General features: G+C 52.3%; 2 protein-coding genes across 2 annotated transcripts; both read right to left on the bottom strand.

Annotated features, from left to right (window-relative positions):
- Positions 1–488: 488 nt before the first annotated feature.
- On the bottom strand, positions 489–1651 carry UCRPA7_3065 (putative short chain dehydrogenase protein; the record flags this gene model as incomplete). Its single annotated transcript, XM_007915582.1, has 4 exons — positions 489–531; positions 585–645; positions 804–1562; positions 1618–1651. The coding sequence occupies 4 exons, from the start codon at positions 1649–1651 to the stop codon at positions 489–491; spliced, it is 897 nt and encodes a 298-aa protein (XP_007913773.1).
- Positions 1652–6890: 5239 nt separating this feature from the next.
- UCRPA7_3066 (putative cutinase transcription factor 1 beta protein) lies at positions 6891–8819 on the bottom strand (the record flags this gene model as incomplete). The annotated part of the gene is made up of 2 exons (XM_007915551.1): positions 6891–8519; positions 8574–8819. 2 exons carry the CDS (start codon positions 8817–8819, stop codon positions 6891–6893), a joined length of 1875 nt encoding a protein of 624 aa, XP_007913742.1.
- Positions 8820–10816: the final 1997 nt, after the last annotated feature.

A 10816-nucleotide genomic window follows, 5' to 3' on the forward strand; every position in this document is an offset into this window, starting at 1 on the left:
AAGCCCTATGAGCTACAAGGCTTAGTCGGCGGCGCGATGGATTGGATCAACGGGGGAGGTTTTTTTTGGCTGTCTCGTGGTGATAACTTTGTTAATAATGAGGGCATTCGACTGTATAAGCTGTCAGTTGTTCTCAATGTCGGCCGCACGGTTGGCTGGCAGACTTGGCCGTGATTACTCCAAATTAGCCACTTTGAACAACCAGCCCATCGCGACGAGACTGGTTGCTAGCCTTAACATCACGGTGATGTCAGAACTGACAGCCTTGCATCCCCATCGATACTATCTAATATCCCCGAAAAACGGGCGCCTCCAACGCTGCGAAGGCCCAAGAGTGCCAGGTCCTAGATAGGATTTATCTCACCCCACGTGCCAAGAATCCCGAGCGCCTGGCTGTTATCCATCGGTCAACGCTTGGCGAGATATAAGATTTACAATTGTCAGCAGGATGCTAATACTGACAACAAGCAGTTCATAGAAAGAAGCTGTTAGCTCAGACCGCTTGCTGCAGGCGGAGTGCCTACTAGAGCTCTGGAGTGCGAGTTAGTCGCATGTAAGCACATCTATGACATGAGGATACTTACACGGTTACACCATTGGACATGATGGCAGTGAAGCATGTGTTGCTCTTGGGGGAGATTATTGCTACATAACTTGGGAGAGTCGCGCAGACATGACAGCATTGACTAATTTTGTATCTCAAACAAAAGACATCCAATAGGGAGCATTGTGAAATCGACACCAGTATATAGCCCCTAGTATTGTTCACCAAGCTGATACTCCATACACCCCAACCATCTTACCCTCCTGTCCGTCCCTCTCGCCGACGATGCAGCTGACAAGCACCTTACAACCCATCTCCGGACCCTGTAAGCCATTGGCTATCGCCATGGCCTTCACTTGCGGACCCATGAAATTCGTCGCAGTCGCACCCGGATCCGCTGTCCACACCCGCACTCTCTTGCCCGCCCCCGGCGTACTGCTATCTGCCGTGTCTCTTGTGCCATATCTCTTGTGGTACTCGATCATCAGCATATTAACCGCCGCCTTGGACGCGCGGTACTCGGACGGCGACCCGCCTAGCACAGTCTTATAGTATCGGTTCTCCGGGTCTGATGCGCCAATCAGGCTTGCCATGCTGGTGCCGACGAATACAAGCCGAGGATCGTCCACCTCGTCCTTGAGAAGGAGCGGCAAGAACGCCTCTGTCACCATAACCGGACCGATAACATTGACATCCAGACCAAAGCGCAGCGCCGCAAGGACGCCGCCGTGGACAGGCGGGTGCGGCATCACCCCGGCGTTGTTCACGACAGCATCCAGGCGACCGTACTCCTTCTCAACCTGCGCCGCCGCCGCCGCGACTGACGTCTCATCCGTGACGTCTATTTGAAGAGCGGCGGCTGAACCCTGACGCTCCAGGAGCGCGTTTAGCTCGCTAGCAGCTTGTTCGCCATTGGCTAAGGTGCGGGAGCCGATGAGGACATGGTATGGCTTCCCGGCGGGCGACTTGGTCAGCACGAGAGCTTTGGCAGTCTCATACCCAATGCCTTGGTTGGCGCCTTGTGGTCTGATCAGTTCCACCAAACGGTTTAGTAAGCTATATTGTGAACGTACCTGTAATCAGGACTATGGCTTTCTCAGATGCCATCTTCAAGTCTGCACTCTGACAATTGTGATTCCAAGGCTTATCGAGCAACTATATGCTTGAAGCCTTGAATACCATGTTTGAGTATGAGCTCAAGTATGATGATTGCGACTCGAATATACTTATACCCGCAGAAGCTGGACCCGAATTTCTAAACGCCTCAGCGCTCAGCGGGGTTAGAGGTTTCTTAACTGACGCTATAGTGTGGTTCTCGGACTTTCGCATTTCTAAATCCGCGCTTCACAAGGCAGTCGGTAGGGCAGTGCCGCAATGACACAAGTCAACCATGTTTAACTTGCTTGGGACGGATAAACGAACTTATGAGCCAATGATGTTCGTCGTATGAATTCACAACTCAAAGCAGCACATGACGTCCTAGTATAAACAACTCATAGCCTCAACAAGGGCTTTGAATATATTGGTATATTTTTTGTAAGCTGAAGTCAGCTCTGAATGACTAAAACTAGTTAAGTAAACGATGGGGTATTCTTATGAAGTGGCCTCTTCAGCCAAAAAAAAAAAAAAAAAAAGATCGAAAGCCTGCAAAGAGAGAAAAAGGAAAGGTATTTTGTGGCCGAACCCATGCCATGCTAGAAAACCGAATGCCATAGAAAAAAATGCATCTGTATCTTTAAAATCGTAAAGGGTAAGAAGAGGCCGTATCATCCAGCTCCTCTTCTAAATAAACGTTTAGTGCCGCCAACTTTTCCTAACTCCCCAAACTTTCCTTCTGCTTGAGTCTCAGATGGTTTCCGTTCGCCGCTAGCGATTCGGACTTTCTCCTTCACGCTTTCCACCCAGGCTTTGCTCTCGTCGCTCATCTCAATGTTTTTGGCTTTAGGTCCGGCCATACCCAGTGAGCTATCCTCCTCCGTCCAACTAAGACGAGAACTCGACCTAGATCGCGTCGAGCCAGATGAAGGAGGATCCGAGGAAAACAGTGCTGTGGCAAGCGGTGTCTTTGGAAGTCGAGAGCCAGCTGTTTCCTCGCCCACACTCTTCCGAGTCTTCCGCACATTAAGCGGGGTTATGGGCGAGTCCATTGCTGATGCTGGTCGACTGGGCGGGCTCGATCCTGTGCGTCCGGTAGAAACACGAGGGAGATCTCTAATCTCTACCTTTCCTTCATTACCGGCTCCTGACCGCCGTCCGTGATGACTGGCATAGTCTTTCAGGTATTCACCTAGATCAGCCCAGCCACCTCCGACTCGTACCATCACTCGCTCGCCATTCTCACCAACGCAGCGGATGAAGAGTTTGATCGGTGGTTCGCCCGTAGATCTGGAAAGATGATACAGCTTAATTTCCTGGTTCCCGCGTTGATGCCTTGGCCGAGCATTTCTTGCATATGCCGGTGCGAGCATGAAAGAAGGTGTTGACGCTCTAGATGAGAGACTGGAATGGCTGCGAACAGATCTATCCACCGGTCTTGGCTTTGTGTATGGTAATTGTATATCTGGAGGATTTAGATTAATGGCGGAAGGTTGCGATGAAAGATGGATCTTAGCCGGGATGGACTCCAATATTTCACTAATCTGTTGCTGAAGCTGATCATCGGCATTGCTTGCCTGACTCATCTTGCTTGGACTGCCAATGTCTTGTGAAAAGTCGGCGTCGTCTATGAAAGACGAGTCTAATGGCGTTTTTGGCGGTGTATCATCATCAGAGGCTTCGGCCAACGGCGGCATATCTATGAAAGATACTGAGGACGCCCGAGTATTTGTTCTGAAACCAGGCGGAGAACTTGGCGGACTAATGCGATCGCTTGGGAACTCCTCGGTGTTCTGCATGTGAGGCAGTTCAGGAGTCTCCACGAAATCGGGCAACTCGCTAGAGGACTCTCTAAAGCGGCTGAGGGGATGAATCACGGTAGACGTGTCTGAGGCTGACGTACTGGGCCTGCTATCTTGGTGGTTTAGAGGAGGAAGAGAAAGCTCCCTATCCATTTCACCACCTTGCTCTTGTGTTGAATAGTCCAGATCGAAATCTGAGTCTGAGTGAAAGGACTGATTGGCATCCTCCACTTTCAACGGTGATGCGGTATTAGCAGGCGAGATCTGAACCGTTGGAATGTGCTCTGGACGAATATTCGAGCTATAGCTCGGGGCCTCAATCAATGGGTCCGTCTGTTCGATGGATGAAATGAGAGAATCAGGCTGCAGGGACCTGTCAGTCTCTCCAGCATCCGAGCGGTTGTCAGCTTGACCCGCATCCTGACCTTGTACTCGGTCTTCAGGGCGAACCGTTTCTTCGGAGCGAGAAACTCCACGCTCTTCGTCAAGTGCGCCGCCAGTTGAAACCTGAGGAATGTTATTCGCTGAAGAGTCGGGATTGCTCAGTCCTTGAGAAAGACTCTCAGATCCTCGCTTGGTCTCTGACTGAGTCAGTGACAAAGAAGTTGCGTGGGGAGGATTGATGTTGATCCGAGTATCCGTTGGAGTGGCGGCATCGGCAGGTTGCCCTGAGGAAATGCTGTCATCCAATCTGAGCTCCGCGCTGATGCCCTTTTCTGGTTCTTGCGATGCAACAGCCTTGATCTCTTGAGCTCTTACTTTATTTCCGTCTCCGACAGGCTTTGATGATGGCAGGTTCCTTGCCTCGACCGATTTCGCCCACTGTGCTTCTTGAATCTTCCTTTCACATGCAGCAACCCACGAAGAGTAGTCATGTTCGACCGCATCCATACGATCGCACCATTCATCCGGCAAAGTGTCTTCGCGTCCTTCCAGCGAATCAAGCATATAGTCGAGATCTCTGGCTGCTTTAGCGACCTTTTTCTCCAGGACGAGTTTCATGATCTCGAAATCCTTTCGTGATAACGTTGAAGTCGCGGATCCGGCTGGAATCTCTTCTTGAGGATTATCTGATTTCTTCTTAGCGGCAAGCTCGATGGCATTCCAACCAGATTTAATGGCCACTTCAGCATCGGACAGAGACTTCAACATTGAAGGGACCCTGCGTAAGACAGCGAGCCGAACGGTCCAAGTGTTCATAAGCCGTGTCAACTTTGACAGATTGGGTAATGCCTGCACAACCGTTGCAGTGACAGTGGCTGTTAAATCATCCATCCTTGTGTACGATGAGTATGACGATGTCGCCGACCGATTATCTGACATAGGTGTTCCCGGTCTCGATAACGGAAGAATGTGATTGTGTAAAACATGGTGCTTGATCTCCTCAACATCTAGCTCCTCCATATCGTGATGTATCTCGTCGATGCGCTGTTCGTACCGCATCACATCCGCCGCTGGAAGGCTGCCTAGATGAACAGTCTCTTTGGTCTCTTTGGTAGGAGTCGAGGGCCGGGCGGTCACCTCTTTGGATAGCCCATTGCTTCTGCCAAATGATAGTTTGCGCCTCTTCAAAGCTGGGGCTTCAAAGCCAGTGGAACCGCCTTCCTCTGGCCATGGCCACTCTTCAAGTTCGTCGAGCCATTCGTATATGTTTTTTGAGGCGAGAGCAGCCCGCATGGCAAACGCTTGTTCGGTGGCCGAAGCTGCGTCCATGCAGGTTTTGAGGGAACCCGAGGGGGTACGGAAAGCTTCGATGGCGTTCATAGGCGACAGATGGGAGATGAGGTCATCGGAGACCTGCCGTTGGCGCGTAGGCGACTGTGAGGTCGAGCGATATTGTCGGCTCGAGGGAATCAGCCGCCCGGCGTGGGGGAGGCGAGGTGTGTCGTTCATGATGGCTTCGGGTGCTGCTGGTATTGGTTATTAGTGCCTCGTTGAATCGCTGGCTCGCGAGACATGACCCTTTCTTTATGAGCCGGCGTAGTTGGCGACGTTTGGGAAGAACCGGTAGGAGCCCATAGTCGTCAAGGCGTCATGGGCGAGCTTCCGTAACGGTCTTTTAGCTGCGCCTTCGCAAACAAAAATGCGCAACTTCTATCCCCACCGCTTTGTTCCAGACAAAGCACGTCTTGTAAGCTGTGCGTGTGCCCGAAACTTGACCGGTGACACAAGGCAGGGTCAGGCCAGCACAAGGTCGCTGCTACGAGGATGGTCGTCGGTGCCAACGGCTTGGCGCAGATGGTGAGGTGTGACGGTAAGGGAGGAGCCAGGCAGGAACCGGCGGATTGTCCAACAGAAATCGAGATGTGGGAGCCGCGTACGACAAGCGACGCTGCCAATGAGAGAGTATATCAAACAAGAGACAGAAAGAGCGAAGCTGAAGAACGACACGACGTGTAGGAAGACAAAAATGAGGGGAAGGAGACGTTTGACGCGGGAGACGCGCACTGCAGATGCAGCGGCTCTGTTTCAAGGAAAAAGAAGACCCCGGCGAGACGGGGCAGGGTAAAAGGAAGGGAAGGAAGAAGGCGGTGGTGCAGTCGTTGTCGTAACTGAACTTAGTGGTTGACGACACTCCCCAAGCCTCACCTGGGCGATGGAGATTTGCAAATGATTTGCTCTGAACTAATCCTATCTCTGATTGCGCGCCCACCTGCTTCTTCATGCGCTGCCAGCAAAGCTACACTACACCAAGACAGTAAGACAGGGGTCCGCTCACTTGTCTCACCTCGCCGTGTCATTGGTGTCTCTTAACAATTTCAAGCCACACCTGCACCTGCACCTCCCCCAGAGATCCACCTGCCATTTGCGCCGGCCCGAACGTAGATCTCAAGTCGGAATATCTTCGTTTTCAGTTTACGAGCAACTAGCCGCAAAGGGTGTTGCTCGTTCACTTTATGATAGATTTGGGTTCAATCATGGAGCCTCTCATACGATTCTGACAACCATCACTCAACAAGTTGATAACTTAGGGAAAGTCATGTGGAGTGTCTCTTGTAATTGCCCCTGGCTACCTTACCGAGGGCTGACAGGGGTAGTACAAACAGAAGCAATATAGCGACCCTGCACTAACCAGCCTTTCCCGCCCTGGACCGAACTTTTGTCAAACACCGTGTGCAGGTAGACAACGGGAGACATTCGCGTAGACGAGACATAACCTCATCACAAACTTGAGAGAACATATGCACGAAACAGGCACAGCCAGAAAGATAATGTAAAGCTTTCTTTAAATACCTTCAAGTCCGAAATCCGAGTACGACATGTACCTTTCTATATACATCATTCGTCGTTTGATTTGCCATTCTGAACGCCAAAATATGGTATCCCTTCAAGTCCTAGAGGACTCTCGTCCCAAGTTCCCCCAGACGCCGTCTTATATAAATCCAGACATCTAAATATCTAATAATAAAACTCGACCTCACAGCTCACCGTCAATTAAGTATACAATCTCAAGCCGGCGCCGTGATAGACATCCCGTTTGTGGTGTCGGGCTTGTCGATCTCCATCTGACTGGCCTGCGCAGCCCAGTTCATGGCCGTCTTCGCATTACCACCAGCCCCACCAAACATGCCCATGAAGGTGTCATCTGAATTGTTGACGCCCTCGGCCGGGAACTGGAGCCACTGGTCGAAGTCAAAGTTTCCACCCGTGACAGCGTTCCAATCGATCTCATTGTGGCCGATCAGGTCCATGTCCATATCGATCGGTGCAGCGTCCGAGGACCCGCTTGCTGAAGGGGTCATGTCGATCTGAGAGTCCATATCCTGGTCCGTTGGCGGCGGCGAATGTCCTCCAACGCCCGGAGTTAGCTGCGTGTCTACAGCCCTGGACATGTACGAGCGATTTTGATGAAAGGCGTCCGTCTCTGTCGAGTTCAGGTACGGCGCGTTCTCGGGCGGCGGCGTGGACATTTCTGGGTGAATCAAAGCAACACCGTTAACGATTGTCGGGCGAGCAGCCGCAGCCGCCATAGCAGCCGACGCAGTGGCTGCGTTCATCTCAATGGCCGCCTTTCGTAGCGCTGCATCAAGGAAGCCCGTGGCAAAGTCTGCTGCGGCGTAGATCTCACGAAGCTTGACCATAACTCGCATGCACTGCTCAAAGCCCTTCTCCGCCTTCTCGCGGGTTTCCGGGACAGGGTTCTTCATCTCGAGCAGATGAATGATCATAGCCGGAAGGATGACAGTGACACCAGTGGTGGGGAGGTATCGCTCAAGGTGCAAGCGGTGCAGCTCGGCTGCCATGCGAGTAATCTGAGTGGCGGCATCTCTCACCCTCATGCGTGACATCTCCTGCACCTGCTGAGATACAGTCGGTGCCTGAAGCGGGTGAGATGGCAGAAATTGTGGCCGATGCAAGGCTGAAAGTGTTGTGTGGTAGACCATATGCAGCAGATTTCTCTGAACTGCAAGAGTCGACCTCCCATGTTCGATGTCCATTGGCGTCAACGGGCGGTACTGGCATGTCGGTGGGAGAGCAGCAAGCCAGGCACTGAGCTCAAAGTCAACACTATTGACGCTATCAATATTGTCGAGCGTCTTGTTCGGGAAGAGCATCATGGTGCTGTTCGTGGTGTTCTCTGGACGAGTTCGGTCGCGGATCAATACAGAGTATTGGGCTTTGAGCATGTGGCTGATCAGCACGCATAACTTGGCTTTCTGCACACACAGCTGCGCAAGTTCCTCTTGCATCGCCATATCGCGGATGAAAGTGCATTCCGGGGGCAGGAGATTATTGTCGTCTGCAAGGACATCGATCTCGAAATCACTCTCCTCGAGCATCGGCACGTCGAAATCCTCATCCTTTATCCTCGTCGGACGTCGCATGCCGAGAGCGATGAGCCTATCGCGCATAAAGCATGACCACCAGATCCTCTTCCACAGCTTCTGCTTGCGCGGAATCATGTTGGCGTTCGCCGGGTTGCGATGGAGGCCGATAGTGTGTGCCAGTGAGATGGCAACACCCATCCAATGCCATGTGTCCTTCTGGTCATCGGGCGTCTCATACCAGTAGGTCATAAGCAACAGAGCCTGAACAAGAACCAGGCGGTCGGACTCATAGTCGAAGTCATAGAGGAGCTAATCAGATTAGCATCACGGGCCAAGTGGTCATCATTACGGCTCTAAACTCACCCTTGCTTTTGTGAAGAAGGCCTTCCTTGCAGCCTTCCGGCTGGCAAAGCCCGCCTCGCTGAGATACTTTGACTTGACAAATGCAGTTGCAGAGAACATGACAGCCTGGTACAAAAAGAGGCTGACTTGGCCCATTCGTCCGTCAGGCGCATTGATCATGTTCAGAAAGTCATGCAATTCCAGCAACGGCATGTACGGATGGACATATTCAACGTATGCACGCAAAAGAGCATTCTGTAGAGGCATGCTTGGGAGCGTGAGAGCTCCCTTCGTATGGAGATACTTCACATCCTCGGACGCGATCTTCGCTGGCAGAGGCTTGATGAACGCCGGTAGCTGAGCGAGAGCATCGGGCTGCTCGAGCGTGTCGAGAAACTGGGCGGTTCGAATGTCTCCGAACAGTGACTTCTGATTCAAAACAGGGTTCGACCACAACAGTCGATTGTTGCTATCGCCCAATTTGGACAATAGAGCCGCGGCATCTGGTCGATACCCAGAGCGTTGATCTGCAGGAGGTCAGATTGCAAGTCTCGTGGTCTAACAAGATTTTGGGGTAGTCTAAGAATGTCGGGGTATTTTGCATGTGATGGAGCGTGGGGCGGGTGGCACAAAGGGGGCGCGGAGTACACGTACAGAGCAGATGGGGAACATGACCGTCCAACGGCTCCATCAAGCCGCCGCCAGCGCCATTTTCAATCCCGCTCATCGAGATTGCAGAAACATTGCTCGGCCGGCGGACATCTGCACTGGTAATGCTGATTGGATTGGGGCTGATGCCTTTGGCTCTAAGTGCCTCGGCACCGGCCACGTGCCCCACGGACGCTGATGATGCCGGCGCAAAAATGTTCTTTCTGCATGGATACATGTGTCAGTAACGGTCTGGTACCTGAAATTGATCCCAGACACTTTTTGGGGTAGTCGCCTGTCTTTCATGTGAAGATGACGCAACTGAAGCTTCTGAAAGCTCACGAGAGAAAGGAGAGGGCTTGGGTATTCGCGATGCTCACTTTCGCCTGCGACTCTCTTGGACGATGCACTCAACGTTGTCCCATCTGCAGTTTCCACAGGGGGCTCCTTCCACAACATCGCATCGCACCTTGCGTGCTCTACAGGAGACACATGCCCGTGCTGCCCGTCTCTTGGTGATCTTGCCTGCTGCGTTCGCATCAGTCGTCGAGTCGGATCGTTTCTTCTGCGTCGGGGAGTTCGATTTCTTTGAGGCGCTCGCATCTGCCGCCGGGACGTCTGCCGGGGGTGACCCGGAGGCTGAAGCGTTCTCGGAATCACTAGTCATGGTGTTGATGATATCGACAAGACCGACAATGCCGTAGAATCAGGACAAAATGGAAAATGTCCAGATATATAACAAAATAAGCCGAACAAGGTCGACCCGTGTCTCACGTGAAAGTAGGAGACACGACGGGGGCCCGGTCTATGACGGGCGGAGGTCACACGACCGTAGGTGTAAGCGGCGACTGGGAAGCTCGGACACTGTGGCTCGGTTGGCTAACATCGAAGCATCACCACTCAACGTCAACATGGACAAGTTCAACTGCATTGGATGGGGGCCAGGAAGTATTGATCGAAGATTAGTCCGGACGCAGGAAAATAAAAAAGTGTAAATACGGGTCTGCCGGTGGTGGGGGAGCGGCAATTATTATATTCAGACGGCGTTCCTCGAAGATTTACATGGATGCGGACTAATACGACACCAAGACAGGACAGGGTCAATGTCTCTTATTGAGCAACACCTACGACTGCAGGTCACGGCCAAAAAGAAACACCCGTGCATGCAGGCCAAACGCCATCCCCATGCTTAGGCCATGACGAGCAGTTCTCGGGCTACCTCACTACCACCGTAGTACGCGCCGTCACTTACCAACCCTACCTGATGGCTTCTATCCACGCAAGGAAGGGATTATGTACATCCGCGATCAGGATTGATGGGAGGCATGTACACACACATGCACACGCACACACACCTCTTAGCTCGGGGGGAGGGAAGTCCACTTGGCACCCCCGCTGTTCGATACGTACTTGCAACAAAACCTGGAGCAAGCCCAGACGCTTTCGTTTTTCGCCCTCCAGCCCTGAAGTTGAATCCACAGGCTACCACAGTTAGCTTACGCCCTCCCCCAGACGACCCTCTCACATGCTACAAAGACTTACGCTATACTCCGCGGTGTATCTCGGCCTCTTGCTTCCATTTGTACTATGGAGGTATCGAGAGAGAGAGAGAGAGA

This window comes from Phaeoacremonium minimum, assembly GCF_000392275.1.
Source record: "Phaeoacremonium minimum UCRPA7 unplaced genomic scaffold PA7_03_scaffold_222, whole genome shotgun sequence".
Classification (NCBI taxonomy): domain Eukaryota; kingdom Fungi; phylum Ascomycota; class Sordariomycetes; order Togniniales; family Togniniaceae; genus Phaeoacremonium; species Phaeoacremonium minimum.